This window comes from Fusarium mangiferae, assembly GCF_900044065.1.
Source record: "Fusarium mangiferae strain MRC7560 genome assembly, contig: FMAN_scaffold002, whole genome shotgun sequence".
In the NCBI taxonomy this organism is placed as follows: Eukaryota; Fungi; Ascomycota; class Sordariomycetes; order Hypocreales; family Nectriaceae; genus Fusarium; species Fusarium mangiferae.
In genome coordinates this window covers 3,678,621-3,694,160 of record NW_024573922.1, presented here as the reverse complement: position 1 = coordinate 3,694,160, position 15,540 = coordinate 3,678,621, and the positions used below count along the sequence as shown (strand labels likewise).

The following is a 15,540-nucleotide window of genomic DNA, read 5'->3' as shown; positions in this document are numbered from 1 at the left end:
CATCATCTTCTCTCGCTCTATCTCAATTCCCTTTTACTCTTCTCCAGTTCTTATTGCCACCATGCCTTCCTCCGAAGACGGAAAGAAGAGATCCCACGACGTCGCAAGCATCTCGGGCTCCTCGTCCAGCAGCGACGACTCCCGCAGGCGCCGCCGCGAGCGCAAGGAGAAGAAGAGGAAGAACGGCGACGCTGTCGCTGTCAATGGCGCAAAGCCCAGCGCTTTCGCTCAGCGTCGCAATAGCTTGGCCAAAGCTTCGCGAGATCCCCGCGATGAACCTCTCCCCCGGAAGCGCCGCGCTGCTGCATCCCAGAGCGTTCCTGAAGAAGAGGGCGCCCTGGTGAAGATTAGATCTCCTAGTCCTGTCATTGACTTTGACGGGCTCAGTCGACCCAGTATGTTTTTACCTTGGTTGATCGGTGGTGCTGGTAGTGGTTGCGCTTACTGATGGTACTAGGTCGTGGCACGAGAGAGCGCAGAGAGGAGACGGAGGAGCAGCAGGCTGCTCGATTGGAACGTATGAGCGGTGCCGTGCGCACTATTCTAGAGTGTGTCGGTGAAGATCCCGATCGCGAGGGTCTTCTCAAGACTCCAGAGCGCTACGCTAAGGCCCTGCTCTTCTTGACCAAGGGATACCAGGACAACATTGAAACCATGGTCAACGAGGCTCTGTTCCGAGAGGGACACAGTGAAATGGTCATTGTCAAGGACATTGAGATCTTTGTAAGTGCTTTTCGTCACTCAATTGCAAACATACAGCTAACAATTCCCAGTCTCTGTGCGAGCATCATCTCGTACCATTCACCGGCAAGGTTTGCGCTCCTCCTCCGAAATCGCACGAGAAATCAAACAAACAGCTGACTTTTTTCCCCCTTTCCCCACAGATGCACATCGGCTACATCCCCAACGAGACCGTCATCGGCCTATCCAAGCTCCCCCGAATCGCAGAGATGTTCGCCCGCCGCCTGCAGATCCAAGAACGCCTCACCAAGGAGGTCGCCCACGCCATCATGGAGATCCTCAAGCCCCAGGGCGTCGCTGTGGTCATGGAGTCGAGCCATCTGTGCATGGTGATGCGCGGTGTCGAAAAGACTACTACCAGCACCATCACGAGCTGTGTCCTTGGTTGCTTCGAGAAGAAGTCCAAGACGCGCAATGAGTTCCTCAACCTTATTGGTATTAACCGATAAAGTGTATACGGTCGCAATATAAGGCCGAAGCAATCTTCAACATGCTTATGATGGAAACGATAAGCCTATGAAGAACATTCATCATGTATAGGTAGGGTGTATCTCACGAGACATGCACTGAGTACCATCACCATTGATTTGTCTGCATTTTCGGCGTTACGGTTCAGGAAAGGTTCTCCTTCAAAGGGCGGTTTTGGGACAAAAGAAAGAAAGAGGCCATGTCTTCAACAAATTCGGTCGGGTCCAAGTTGTCATCAAATTTTCTAGGAAAACAGGCGGGTAGAGCGTTTATTAGCCATTGTCCCATTAGATGTCCGGGCTCAACGCCCTGGAGAATATCATAACCATGTTTAGAGCTTCGAATGAAATCATCTCATTAATAACGTAACGTAGCTGCCCATTGTTTATATAACATAACCTGGTCTGAAAACCAGTAAACCCTCCTGTAGGGTGTGGTATTCTCTGAATTGCCCATCTCAGACGCCCTTGTATGGATCTCGTACAAACAAACTTAGCTCAAAGAACAAACACCGAATGGCATAACCGACCCGACCTGACTCCTTTTCCTTCTTGGTATTTTTGAACCGAACGAAAACGCCATCACCCCTTGTCATCCCCTGCAAACTCATTCCCCGTCTAGAAGAGCGTCCATCCCATTTCTCTCCTTTTCCAAGGACGCTGTGGTCATGGTGACATCTCCCCCAGCATCGATCTTTTTCTCGTCATCTTCGTCTTGGTTCGTCATCTCCTTGAACATCTGATCCACGTTACCATCTTCCTGCTTGATCATTTCTTCGTCCATCGGGTTAGATACGCGTCTCTCAATGGATCCACGTCCGGTTCCCCAAACATTGGGTCCCCACATGGCCTCAGCTTGTTTTCTGCCCAATTCGGTCCTCGCAAGAATCTCCAAAGCTTTACTCTTCTCAGCGTCGGTTTGGAAGTTGAGACCATCGTCGTGACCTTGAAGAATTCTGTCTTCCAAAGACATTGACGAGTAGTCAACTACCAGCTGTGGACCGCCAGCTCCGAGGGGCCCAGCATGCATTCCATTGCCCAGGCTCACCGAATTGGTTCTTGAATGGCCTGAGGACTGCGATTCGCGACGGTCTCCGTGGCTGTTAGGGCTGCCAGCTTCACCGGAACGTGGGTAATATCCCGACCCTCCATACCCGGATCCAATTCCACCCGTAGAATGCGAGGCTGCCGCTGCTGCGGCTTCAGCGTTGGCTGCCTTCCGGCGCAGACTGTTCGCCTTTCCTCGGGCGTGCTCCGGCAAGTCGTCGGGATTGTCAACGCCGTACTCAACCAACATCTTCTGTAGTTTTGTCGGTCGTGGTTTTCGTGTACTTCTGGACTGCTCCTGGATCGGCGGCGCTTCAGGGGCCACAGGGCACCATTTATGGAGTTCTTGGCGGAAGAAATTGGTCTCGTATGTGAGCAAGACCTCCGCCCCTTCAATCTTGCGCAGATAAAATCGTTGCGTCTCTGCCTCGGCTTCCGTAGACAATAACGGGTTGCAATAGTTAGCAATATGGTTTCGGAAATTCTGTGCGTTGTCGATGATTTTGTTGAGAACCTCCTCTTCCTCAGGTTGGAAGGGCAATGTTGCCATTTCCTCAGCAAGGGCCAGCAGCTCCTCCAGCTTCGGTCGCGAAGCATCTCGGGGAATCTTCATCCGCCAGTCACAGATCGGGCAAGTATACTTATCATCCTCCTTGACCTTGCCACGGGCAATCTTGAGACATTTGTAGTGATACCTAATGGAGTTAGTAACGTATAAGCCATTCTCGTGACAACTTACCATTCATGGCACATCTCGCACTCAATCATCATTCCTGCCTCGACCCTTCTGCAAATACAAAAGACTTGTCGGGAACGACTTTCGTCCCATTTGCTGGATCCTTGCTCAGGGCTGACCTCTCTTGAAACTGGCTCCCCGGGCATTCGAGGCGTGTCGTTTTCGATGTCGAAGCAATCCATGTTGCGCTCTAGTACATACTCAAGATGACTCTTGAGGATATGCAAAGGGGCGTTGGATTTACCGAAGAGTTTCTTGCCTTTTCGCATCCAATCCTCGTGGCGCTTGCGTTCGTTTTCGAGCTCAAGAGTTCCATCGGGTTTCGAGTTAAGGTCTTCCAATCTCTTCTGGATCTCTACGACTTCCGAATACTTGGGTCGATCATGCAAATCGGGGAGCCGACAACGGTCCAATAATGAAACTATCTGGCGCTGGGCTTCGCGTTGCTTGTGGAGGATCTGATCGACTGCGCTCAGAGTCTCCTGCGAAACTGGAAGCACGTTGATCTGCACTTGGCGCGACAGTGCTTCGAGCTGCGGGTAGTGGACAAACTCAGCAACGATAAGTTCCTTGGCTTTCTTCTCCCATTGCTGACCAGCGTGCATCTGGTCGCGATAGTAGGTCAAATGGTCGTTGTATGTTGGAATGCCAAGTTTGCACCCTTCTTCAATAAGATCCTGGACTTCTTGAAGAGTCATATACACTCCTCGGTTGGCGAAGGCCTTCTCATTCCATTCTGACTGCTCTAGCACCTTCACCAATTGGTCAACCTCAGGAATGTCCACATTAAAGCCGCGCCCTTCTTCGAGGAGTTCCTTGACCGTCTTCTGTGACAAGGTGGAGGTGTTCCTCAAGGCCTGCGCTGCAGTGGTCTGGAATTGTTTGACAGCCTCGGCGCGCTCTTGAAGCTGGAAAATCTCTGGACAGTCAAAACCAATGTGTTCGGCTTCATCGAGAAGTCGATAGATGTTTGACACATTCCGAGATTCTCTCTCTTTCTGGTCCTGCTCAGAGTTGCCGATCGATTTTCGCATGCTTGATTGCCAGGCTTTGTCATTCTTGTGTCGGTTTTGCTGCTTTCTTACAATGAAGTTTGTTGCCTCTCCCACCCAATCATTGCATCGATTGACGAAATCCTGAAGCACAGGAAATGAAGGGAGAGTGTAAGGAATGCGCTCGCCTTCATGGAGGAGAGCACGTAATGATTTGAGCGACGGCCTTGCCTCTTCTTCAAGTAGTTTGTCGTACTTTTCCTCCCAAAGCTCGGGAGTTTGTGCTTTCTCCATCACCTTGCGGTAGATCGCACCCATGTCTTCGTCCGCTTTTCTGAAGAAAAGGATGTGTCCTTCGCCTTGGAATCGAGCTTGCTCGGGCAGATCACAGCAAGCATGGTAGCCTGCGTGAAGCAGACAAATAACCTTGCCTGACTGAAGGCACTTGAAGCGGGAGAGGTACGAGAAAGCCTTGCAGTAACTGCAACACTGCTCGTCTTCGTCTTGGACATCTTCGTCTTCTATCTTAAGTGTCAAAGAACATGTATCTTCGTTGCCTCCTCCTATTTTACAGTGATGAGGCGCTGTTTCAAGATGTCTCGCGACAAATTGCTCCCTTTGATACAACTCTCGTTTGTGTATGCGATCGAGGGCAGGTGCTAGCCATTTTGCGGTCTGAATGGTTAGACCTGTTGCAGCACTTTCCGCGGCGGTCCAGAGAAGCTCATCGTGAGAAAAGCATGGTTGCCTGCGGAAGAGTTGCAATCGCTCAACACCAGCCAGTCCAAAAGGTTCCCAGTCGTGTGGGGCGAAGTTGACAGCCTCGTTAAAGTTGAATCCGTGGTTGAAACCAGCGTGGTAAGCCTGCGGGAATGTAATAACGAGCTGACCCGCTCTCTGGTCCAGAGCGTATACGCGAACTCCGGCTTTCTTCAATTGTTCGGGGGTCAAGAGCGTGACAAGCTGGAAGAGTAGATCTGGTTGAGTCTCGAACAACTCTGGGACGGCTTCCTTCATGGCGTTCTCGAACTTTTCAGCGTCCTCGCCTGGTATACCGTACCAAGTCTTGGTTGCGCCAAGGTGCTGGTAGTTGGCAGAGTATGCATAGTGATCCTCGTTGTGCCAGCAGAATGTCGAAAAGATCATACCAACATAGACCCAGGGAACTGTCATGCCAGAGATGTCGGATTTGATATGTCTGAACAGACTCTCAGGATGGAAGGGAAGAACGTTGAGGTTCCAAGGATCAGTCGCATACGGGTTTTGAGGGTGTCGTTCTGCTGTCGGAAATCCTGAACCGTGAGTTGTGCAATGGATATCGGCTCCGTACTCGACCTCAACCGTCTCTTCCAGGTCGGCAACCAATCTCCAAAACTCGGTTTCAACATCCTCCTCGGTGACAGGTCGATGGCAGTTGAGCTCGTGGTCGAATGGCATCTTCTTCTCAAAATAGCCCTGCTTGAAGTCGTTTGCCTTTTGCTGGAACTGCTTTAGCGAGTAAAGACCTCCCTCCTCGAACCCGAACTGGCCATCTCCGACCAGACATCGTGCGCAGTTCCATTCGTTATCCGGCTTCCGTTTCAGTGGTGGGTCGAGGCATGCTGGGTGGTAGGAGTGGTCGCAAGACTCGCAAATCAGTAGGGAGCCAGAATCTTCACCATTACCACAAGTTTCGCATTTCTACAAAGTCAGCTTATCCCCCTTTGACGGTGACTTGACTTACCTCGCCTGGTGGTGGTGGCTCTTCTCGCGGAATCCTGGGCACTGAAGGACGGAATGGCGTCATGTGCGATCCAGCCACAGTGGGGACAGCATCTACGACAGAAATGTCAGCCCATAATCATATAGCCAATGAAAAGCTGGATCGGTCATCGCAGCTAAAATCCCTGCGTATGTTCCTCAAGTCGGAAACGGAAATGCTCTGCGTTGCGACAACGTGGATTGACAGCAGGGAAGAGAAATCCAACAGTCATCACTCACCTTTCTTGAGTCGCTTGCTGCGGCGACCGCTAGCCGCTTCAGGATCCTCCATATCGATGTCCTTTCTGGCCGATTCAGATGAGCTTTCGCAGCTAAGTTGACGCTTCAATGCTGTTTCTTTTAAACTTGAAGCCCGATTATCTGGAGTGTTCTTTGCTGAAGAGGCAGGGCTGTCAAATCGCTTGGGGTCAGGGGTGAAGCTCTTTGGCTCACTGGTCACACTGCGATTGACACTTGTGAAGCCAGCATTCGCGGGAGTAAACCCGCCCGAGTTGACTGCTGTAAATCCACCAGATGTTGGAGCTTGAGAGGGTATGGCATCGGGCATGGGCGTGTCGCCATCCGTTTCCCTCTTCACTCCAATGATGTTGGCCTGGAGTGCGTCGGAAGCATTGCGCGCTGGGGAATCACCTCGGATGCTGAGAGGTGTGTTGACATTTGATCGCTTAGCTGGAGTTTGCGCAGGACTCGGGGTCAATGGTCCACCATACTCTTGCTCCAGCTGTTGGTGAACACCGGGTTTCGCGAGTCGGAGGTACTCCTCGTATGGACAAAGCCATCGTTGATAAGAGTTTTTGAGCGACGTCGAAAGAGAGGACATGATCTTCCCACTATAGCCCAAATCGCGACCAATTTCTGCCCATTTCTTGTGCTTGCAAACCTTTTCAAAGCCGCCCCTCGACTCGACTGCTTTCTTTAATCTATAAAGATCAAGCGGTTTCTTGTCCACGTACGGTAAGCGATGCAGATTGGTGCCATGTTGTTTGTGGAATTTTGAGAGCCCATCAAGATATGTGAGGTTGGCACGTGTACCTGCAACATGTGAGCCGAGTGAAATAAGGTCAAAATGAGTAACACATACTCCCTTCCACCGAGTTCAACTCTTGTTTTCGGGTTCTAAAATGGAATTTCTACATAATTAGCACGAATAACCGACAGCTATCGCATATTGATAGCTTGAACGCGCTGGGAATGCGCCGATTGTCGCACCTCAGTGTCAATGGCAAAGTCTGGATTCCAGGAATCAGGTGGAATGATCTTGCAGATGCCAAAATTCTTTGCTTCAGGTGTGATTTTCCGTAGGTATTCGAAAGGATCTTTCCATTCCTCTTCCGTTGGGCGGTACGTCGGTGCTTCTTGTAGACCGTGAGGACGGCTCTGCTTGACGACTGGTTCCCTGACTGCGGTTGGCTGTCCGCGGCGTTCGACGGAGGTCAGATCCAGCGGAGCACTCGTGAGTGAGCTGAGAGGTGTCTGTGGATTGATCGGGTGATATCCATTAGAATTCACCTTGGGTTTCGGTTTCGATGAGGTGCCAGCGGGAGCACTGGGTGAGCTTCGCGTGCTTGCATTCGTGCTATGGGTGGCTGCAGGAGCCGCGGCGCCAACAGTTGGCACTGACACCATGGTGAGAGCGGACGACGATGCGTTGAGCGGCGACTAATAAGGAGAAGCGGATTGGGATCGGTCGAGCGTTACGATTACGCGGCGTACGTCGACTTCATACTCGGGCAGGCCGTCGTCAATAATTCACCAGCATCGCAGGCCACAAGGTCTCAATCGCGACGAGAAACCAGGTATGAATGATGACTGAAAAGGCGATGTATATCGAGCTTCGCACCTAGAATCTAATGTTAGTGGTGAGTTGTACTTGATTGATACCATGGAAGGGAGTACGAGGAAGTATCTCCAACTAACACGAGATATACGCACGAGTAAGTCGATATAAAAAAGGCCGGCTGTGCAAAACACACAGAAGTTATCGTGACTTTCGAATCAAGTCCCTAAAGTTGATGTTCGTAGTGGTAATGGCTTGAAACAACCAGTCAACCGCTCTGTTAGGGACAGTTGATGCTGAATGAAAGAATTAAGAGTGAGGAAGGAGCAGAGGGTGAAGGGTGTGAGTGGGAACGGAAGTTGGGAAGGTGGGAATGGGTCGAGGGAATCCCAGATCTTGGAGGCGCGAGCGAGCGACGAAGGACGGACGGTACCTAGACACACAAAGGGAACCCAGAAGGGACAAGGGACGAGGGTGTGAAGGGAAGGAAGCCCAGGCCAGGGTGCGGCAGGAGGTTCCTGGTAAGTGCACGCCAAAGACTAAAGTGGACTGGACGGGCAGGTAGGTACCTCTGTTTAGCACGATTCTGGCGCCAGGCACAAGTACCCGCCGCCTTCTCTGTCACTGACTGTACGGAGGCAGGGCCGGTGGGTTCGGACCAGCAGGTACAAGAAATGCAGTTAATTTTCTGGGCAACTACGACTTTAAAATGTCCATCGTATCATTATTCTTTTATTACCGACTATATCGCGTTCCAACGATGCCTTTTCTTCCCAATCAAGTCTTTGTTGGCTGTTTCAGCGCTCAAAAACGCCGTCCTGATACAGGGCCCCGAAAACTCATGTGGCGGACCCACTAGCGACGACATCCGGCCGGTGCCCCCATTACCGAGAATCACATCGTCAATGTCCACAAAAGTAGCTTCCAATGTCAAGAACAAAGAAGATGTCGGTTTGGAAGAAGGGCTCTTTGTCGGCACGCGGTCACTGTAGCGTCTGGGTCTAGTCGAACTCTAACCCACACATTTGCGACGCAACCGCTAAATTTAGGGAGAATGCCACAGCCTTATGAGGTTATTGGTATCCATTGAGCATCGCCAGCTTGTGACCCTACACATTCAGCATTAATATCATGATCAATGCGAAGGGAACAAGTCTGACAGACGAGAAAATATTTATCTTACGGCCACGTCGTCATGGAGAAGGAGGTATCCGAATGCGGCAGAGCCTGGGTGACATTGAAACCAGTCACGCGCTGACTGGCATCATCATATTTCTTGTCCAGTTGTGTGGCTGCCTTTTGTCCCGCTCAATAGCGATGGCATGCCCCTAAAAGTCTGGCGGCCCAGAGACAAAAGGCGGGCCCAGAAAAAATCCAATCTGATATCGAACTTTCAATGAACAGGGGTTAGTTAATAATGGACCGCTTACGAGCCAATCACGACGAGATGACGTTCAGCACAAACGCCGGGGTCCTGGTCAGCATCATTGCGTGGGGAACCGGGGCACACGATGATTTGGGTGAGGCTTCAAACAAGAGTCTAGGGGAGGGAAGAAAACTGAGGACCTTAATTCCAGATGATAAAAAGACTTAGGTAAGCTTATATAAATTTAGGATACCTTTATTAAGTTTAGGATATCATTTGCTGAGTTTATTTTGACACCTTATATCAAGGTCTGTTATTTTCTTGCCCCTCGCGGAGAGCGTGGGACCTCAGCCCTGAATGACAAAGACACACTCAGGTGAATTGTGCAAGGACTTAGCAGTCCTTTTACAGAGTTAATATTGGTGTTTTGCTTCAAGGTTTCAGGTTTCTTGCTTATTGTGATGTTCAAGAAGCCAGCGGTATCCCAAATCTCAAACTTGATTGTCCTTGTGAAGAATAACAGCAACACCTTAATGCGAGGGCTTAAACTTACTTTGCACTACCACCATGACAACTAGCTGTCGAGCTGTGGTCGACGATTGATCAAAAGCATGCTCACGTAGACTGAACATTGACAATAGCTTAACAAAATGCAGAGCGGGTATCTTCATATTAACGCCAAAAGCAAAAAAAAAAAAAAAAAAAACAAGCCATCTCAAATATCCTCCTCAGCTTCAACTTCAGCCGCAATCTCCTTCTTCGTCCGCCGTTTCTTCTTAAGCAATTTCGCAACCTCCTTCGGTCCCCTTACACGAAGCGTCAACTCCTTCATCATGTCGCTCCAATTAATCTTGCCACCACAGCTTGGACACGTGCATGATAAGGGAAGCAATATCTCCTTTGGTTCACCTTTAAGGGCGTGTTTTGACCAGCAGTCCAAATGGCCCATTGCTTCGCATCCGTCATGGGGACACATTGGTTGAAGTCCTTTTCCTGACTCTAGTGCTTCGTGGCAATGGACACAGTTCCCTTCTCGTTCAAACTTCACGACGTTGTGCGCCTTCTCGACGTACGGCTTGATGGGCGCATAATCCAGTGGCAGAGCGCGAATACCCCAAGGCTCAGCAGATTTGGTCCCGCTTGACCCTTCATCTGGTTCATAGTCCTCCATAATCTTGATGCCCTCCCGTGGTGTTGTCTCCTTGGCCTTTAGCCAACTATCCCAAGCTTTCTTGGGCTCTGGGACAAAGAAGTGCAGGGTAAGTGGCCAGCGTGCAAAACTCGACACGCCAACAAGCAAATGAAGATTCGATACCACGGATCTCAGACTGTGAATAGGCTTCCGGGACTTCCGTTGTCCTTTTTTCCTAGGCGCCCTTGTCGTTATGCGTTCCTCTGTTGATATATGTGTCGTTAAATGAGGGTTCGTTAGAGCCCATCTGTGAAAACTCAGTCAGCTAGAAACTTCACACATCATGACTTTTACGCACTCAAATTTCAGAGCAGCAATCGAACTTGGGAATCCTGTGATAAGTATCATAACCTCCCATGGTCGTAGTGTGTCTTTGGCAGTGCGTACTGCACCACCTCGTGCCATGCCATTGTGTTGGTTCAGACGTCTTGGGGGATGAGGCGTTGAGCCTATGTAGATTGATGCATGGCGCTTCGTTGAACGGAGCACGTATACGGCGTAAAGGGCTGGTATGGGTCTTGAGAGCTGTGACATGATTGTTGATGATGGAATTGATGGTGATGTTTACTTGGTGTGAGCGTGAGTTGGAGGGGCGATGAAGTCATGACTAATCAAGTCATGATGCCTTGACCCCTTTCACTAGCTATCACGGACATTCAAGAGTAATGAGACAAGCCATCATGAACGTAATAAACCCAGATTATTTCCGAGACACCGGCCTCGTTCTTTACCATACAATACAAATATATCTACAACAATCCCTGCTTCTGCAGATCCAGGTAAACCTTCTCAGGCATGACATTGCCCTCCCCATCCTCCATCTGGACTACACTTCCCTCATCAACCTTTGTGCGCTTCTTCTCCTTCTGAATCTTCTCCCACAGCTGCATCGCCTCCTCAATGTGGGTAATATCGCGGAACAACGTCGTATTGGTGATGCCCAGACACTTAAGACCGTAGATATGTCGCGCTTCATTAAAGTGCTTGTCGAAGGCTCGTCGACCCATGTATACAAAGTTTCCGCAGATCTCGCAGGGGAACTCGACACCCAGCCCGTGAAGGCGGTACAGCCAGAAGGGGATTGGCTTGCCGTCCCATGCGAGAGGCAGTTTGAGGGGGTTGTAGATTCGCTCCTCGCCGTCTTCGTCTTCGCCCTCGCCGTCGTCTTGGACTTCTTGGGATGTATCCTCGGCATTGAAGAAGTTCTCGAGTTCTTGGGCACGTTCGCGTTCGGTCATGCCTTGCTTGCGCTCGACGTTGACTCTGGTGTCGCTTCGCTCGGTGCTCATGGCGCTGGCTAGGCGCTTGACTCTGTACTCTCGTTCGGCTACCGCGCGCTCTTTTAGTCGTGTCGCTGAGACTGTTCCAGTTGCGCCGTTGGCTGGCGAGTCTTGCTCCTGTCGCTGTTTTCGCTGCTCGGCTGCCTTGACGTGTTTTCGCCCTGTGAGATGGTTCTTGTAGACGTTTTCGTTCTTGAACTCCTTTTCGCAGTCTTCGCACCATACAGCTTCTGCTGTGCTGGTCTCCTTTGCAGTGGCGTTTGTTGAATGTGAGTCCTTCTCCCAGCCCAGAATCTCATCCTTGTCCCATGCCGTCTCGAACTCTTGGTCAAACGACGCAAGCACCTTGTCCACGTTTTCCAGCGGCCGCGTTCGTCGCATGAAACTCTCGAGGTACTCTGCTAGTTGTCCGACATACTTGAAGTACTGATCCGTCAATTTGTTGGCTCGTGTGACTCCACCATGTCCAGGTGCAAAATTGTCGAAGTTCTCGAGGTATTGCAGATATGTGAGTCGTCGAACATTGGGAAGGTTGAGGTAAGCCTCGTGACAGATGTTGAGATCGAAAAATCGGCCATATGCTTCCTCTCCAGAAAATAGAGAGTCGACAATAGATGGTAGCGGCTCTCCATCTGATTTCTTGATCTGATATCGCTGCTCCGAGTTTTCTGCTTGCTCGTATGGGTATCTCTCGTGATGCTCACGAACACCTTTGAGCTGCTTATAGAACTCCGCGAAAGGGTCGCCTGTATCAATCTGCTGAATCTCTTGCGACCGGACACCGTTTTCGTCTTTGTAGATGTCGAGGAGGTTTTTCGACTGAACCTGGATCTGGTCTAATAATTGAGAAATCTCATGATCTCTGTTGAGGCGATCACGGATCTGCAAAGTCAGTGGACGCTTCATCAAGCGTTTCAAGCTACTCACATGTCTGGGCTCATCGCGAATGCGATCAGCGATACCTTGTTCCAGACGCTCTAGATCCTCATGGATGTAGCGCTGCTCTTCGAGAACAAGCATCTTTGCGAAAATTGTCTACAAAAGCTCTCGCGGGTATCACAAAATGGAAAGACAATGATCCTCAATCAAATGAAGATGATAAAGTTGAGATGAGCCTGATGCTTTAAAAAATTACGGAGCCTGTCGCGAGTTTTAGTGGCGTTCAGGCGTGCAATTCCCACCGAAGAATATCCGGCGCGCGTGTTACGTCTTTGCTCTAAAAGTTGCGGACCAAAACTTTGACCCCAGAAAAAGCCCCAACTTCATCGCGAAAGCGTAATTCTTCACCTTACAAATAATCATCAACAACAGACGAAATCATGGCTGAAAGCGCTGGAGGAATTGATCGAAAGGCCGATGAGAGGATGGAATTTTCCACCTCCAAGGAGGTTACGGTCCATCCTACTTTCGAATCGATGTCGCTGAAGGGTATGTCGTGAGGGTCAGTTTCGTGAGGTAGCTAATGTTTTGGCAGAGAACTTGCTTCGTGGAATCTACGCTTACGGATACGAGTCGCCATCTGCTGTTCAGTCTCGAGCGATCGTTCAGGTCTGCAAGGGTCGCGACACCATTGCCCAGGCGCAGTCTGGTACCGGAAAGACAGCTACCTTTTCCATCAGTATGCTGCAGGTCATCGATACCGCGGTGCGAGAGACACAGGCTCTGGTCCTGTCACCGACACGAGAATTGGCTACTCAGATTCAATCCGTTGTCATGGCTCTGGGCGACTACATGAACGTGCAATGTCACGCTTGTATTGGAGGCACAAACGTTGGAGAGGATATCCGCAAGCTCGACTACGGTCAACACATTGTCTCAGGCACCCCCGGCCGTGTGGCCGACATGATTCGACGACGACACTTGCGCACCAGACACATCAAGATGCTGGTCCTCGATGAGGCCGATGAGCTTCTCAACAAGGGATTCCGCGAGCAGATCTACGATGTTTACCGATACCTCCCCCCTGCCACTCAAGTCGTGGTCGTCAGCGCCACCCTCCCATACGACGTTCTCGACATGACGACCAAATTCATGACTGATCCCGTTCGCATTCTCGTCAAGCGTGACGAACTGACCCTCGAAGGTCTCAAGCAGTACTTCATCGCCGTGGAGAAGGAGGACTGGAAATTCGACACGCTATGCGATCTCTACGACACCCTCACCATCACGCAAGCCGTCATCTTCTGCAACACCCGACGCAAGGTCGACTGGCTCACCGACAAGATGCGCGAGGCGAACTTTACAGTCAGCAGCATGCACGGCGACATGCCCCAGAAGGAACGAGACAGCATCATGCAGGATTTTCGACAGGGTAACAGCCGTGTTCTCATCTCGACCGATGTGTGGGCTCGTGGTATCGACGTTCAGCAGGTCAGTTTAGTTATCAACTACGACCTTCCGAGTAACCGAGAGAACTACATCCACCGCATCGGTCGAAGTGGTCGGTTTGGTCGCAAGGGTGTCGCTATCAACTTTGTTACTACCGAAGATGTGCGCATCCTGAGAGACATTGAGTGTAAGTGTCCTTGATATCGTCTGGTCATGGATGAAGCTGACTTTTTAGTGTACTACTCTACCCAGATCGACGAAATGCCCATGAACGTTGCCGACCTCATCGCATAAGCAAAGAGTCGGTAGTTCAGTGACATGCACAGTCAATCAGAAATAAGGAGAAAAGAACCCGCGTCGAGTACGTGGTGAAGAGCGTGGAGGAAGGGGGCCGTGTACTATGCTTAGTAGGTTGTCCATCTCACATTCATAACCTTTGAACATAACTAATCCAGCCAGATTCAAAGTGCAGCAGAGAATCAGATTGCCAAAAAGAAATGAAGAAGACGGGCATCAAAAGGACCCTGAACTTTGGGACATTGTAGTCAAACAGAATAATTCCAAAAATTGATACAGAACAAATGATCCCGTCTTATCAGTCTCGTCGCCCGAACTTTCCTAATTCGTACAAGCACCATCTCTGACGTGGGTGGGCCGAGCTGATGATCCTGGTCAATGCCGAAGCCCAATTTTGACGTCCATGCTTTTTGTGTTATCACGATCAAGATGATGGGAGTTTATTTCTTTTACGTGATGGATTGCTTTTTGGGATCATCGTGAGATCTTCCCCACGGGGTAAAGAGATTGCAATTGTAACATATCGCGAAGTGTTTGTGCTGGTTGTGTTTTGAGTATCGAGTACACTGTGTTGCTTGACGTTCATTTTAGCTACAGCACGCATAAGCCCTGTGGACTTGGCTGTAGTTGGTACTCAGCCTCAATAATACGCTGCTCTTCGACCAACTTAGACTTCAGAAGCATACCTATACTAATGCACGAACATATCTGGTCAAAAACATTTCCTAATCCTTACATAACTTGGCATCAACTTACAAATGCCAATAATTCTCGGCCCGGGAATACAAACTTGTACCTACTTCTCCCAAGACAAAGGTCCTACTGATATCTGCTTGGATCCTCTCGCCACAACTCCTCCAAAGTCTTGCGCGGTCCAGGAATACTCTCCGGCAGAATGATCAAGAACGGCGTCCCATCCTCATCTCTATTCCACAGCCTCTTCTTCTCTGCATTCCTCGTATCAATCCATGCCTGCGCCGCTGCATTATCATACTCGAGATAGACCTCGTCGAATTTGACTTGAGCTTTACCGAATGCATGGTAGGCCCTGGTGAATGCGGGACTCTATTGGTAGGGGTCAGCTAAGGTTCGACATGGGTTTGTGATAGTATCGCACTTGTCTCAAGAGCCATTCTACGTAGGGTGTGCCGGGGTTGGCTTCGTTGTACTTCTGCTTGGCTTCGTTTTTGGCTTGTTGGGCTACTTTGGCTGTGTCGAGCCAGTTCTTTCGTGCTTCTTCGTACTGTTCTTCTCCAACCACTGTGTTGGACTCACTATCGGCCATGGTACTTGATACAAGGTGTAAAGGTGACTAGCGCATGTGTTGATTAACAAATGTTGGGATGGTAAAACTTGAGGTAGCGAATACAGCTTCATCTTTATAGACACAGCTCTTTGAGCAAAGTTCAATGGACACTTCTTTCTACGACCGTTTCTCAATAGTCTACAACGCATACAGTTAGATGAAAGCTTCTATTCTCAACAGTTTCCTCGAAATAGGAATTCACACAAGCCATCATGAAGGGCTCATAAAATATGAAGCTGTGATAAATACC

At 50.0% G+C, this 15,540-nt stretch overlaps 6 protein-coding genes across 6 annotated transcripts; 2 read left to right on the top strand and 4 right to left on the bottom strand.

Annotated features, from left to right (window-relative positions):
- Positions 1-61: 61 nt before the first annotated feature.
- On the top strand, positions 62-1,190 carry FMAN_05456 (putative GTP cyclohydrolase I; the record flags this gene model as incomplete). The annotated part of the gene is made up of 4 exons (XM_041827883.1): positions 62-395; positions 458-723; positions 774-812; positions 885-1,190. 4 exons carry the CDS (start codon positions 62-64, stop codon positions 1,188-1,190), a joined length of 945 nt encoding a protein of 314 aa, XP_041678802.1.
- A 625-nt stretch (positions 1,191-1,815) lies between these two features.
- Positions 1,816-7,370, bottom strand: FMAN_05457 (uncharacterized protein; the record flags this gene model as incomplete). Its single annotated transcript, XM_041827882.1, has 5 exons — positions 1,816-2,950; positions 2,995-5,663; positions 5,707-5,798; positions 5,964-6,776; positions 6,929-7,370. 5 exons carry the CDS (start codon positions 7,368-7,370, stop codon positions 1,816-1,818), a joined length of 5,151 nt encoding a protein of 1,716 aa, XP_041678801.1.
- A 2,232-nt stretch (positions 7,371-9,602) lies between these two features.
- Positions 9,603-10,613, bottom strand: FMAN_05458 (uncharacterized protein; the record flags this gene model as incomplete). The annotated part of the gene is made up of 2 exons (XM_041827881.1): positions 9,603-10,326; positions 10,378-10,613. The coding sequence occupies 2 exons, from the start codon at positions 10,611-10,613 to the stop codon at positions 9,603-9,605; spliced, it is 960 nt and encodes a 319-aa protein (XP_041678800.1).
- A 215-nt stretch (positions 10,614-10,828) lies between these two features.
- Positions 10,829-12,379, bottom strand: FMAN_05459 (uncharacterized protein; the record flags this gene model as incomplete). Its single annotated transcript, XM_041827880.1, has 2 exons — positions 10,829-12,241; positions 12,287-12,379. 2 exons carry the CDS (start codon positions 12,377-12,379, stop codon positions 10,829-10,831), a joined length of 1,506 nt encoding a protein of 501 aa, XP_041678799.1.
- Positions 12,380-12,678: 299 nt separating this feature from the next.
- On the top strand, positions 12,679-13,981 carry FMAN_05460 (putative translation initiation factor eIF-4A; the record flags this gene model as incomplete). Its single annotated transcript, XM_041827879.1, has 3 exons — positions 12,679-12,787; positions 12,834-13,874; positions 13,923-13,981. The coding sequence occupies 3 exons, from the start codon at positions 12,679-12,681 to the stop codon at positions 13,979-13,981; spliced, it is 1,209 nt and encodes a 402-aa protein (XP_041678798.1).
- Positions 13,982-14,803: 822 nt separating this feature from the next.
- On the bottom strand, positions 14,804-15,269 carry FMAN_05461 (uncharacterized protein; the record flags this gene model as incomplete). The annotated part of the gene is made up of 2 exons (XM_041827878.1): positions 14,804-15,049; positions 15,102-15,269. 2 exons carry the CDS (start codon positions 15,267-15,269, stop codon positions 14,804-14,806), a joined length of 414 nt encoding a protein of 137 aa, XP_041678797.1.
- Between the last annotated feature and the right edge of the window lie 271 nt (positions 15,270-15,540).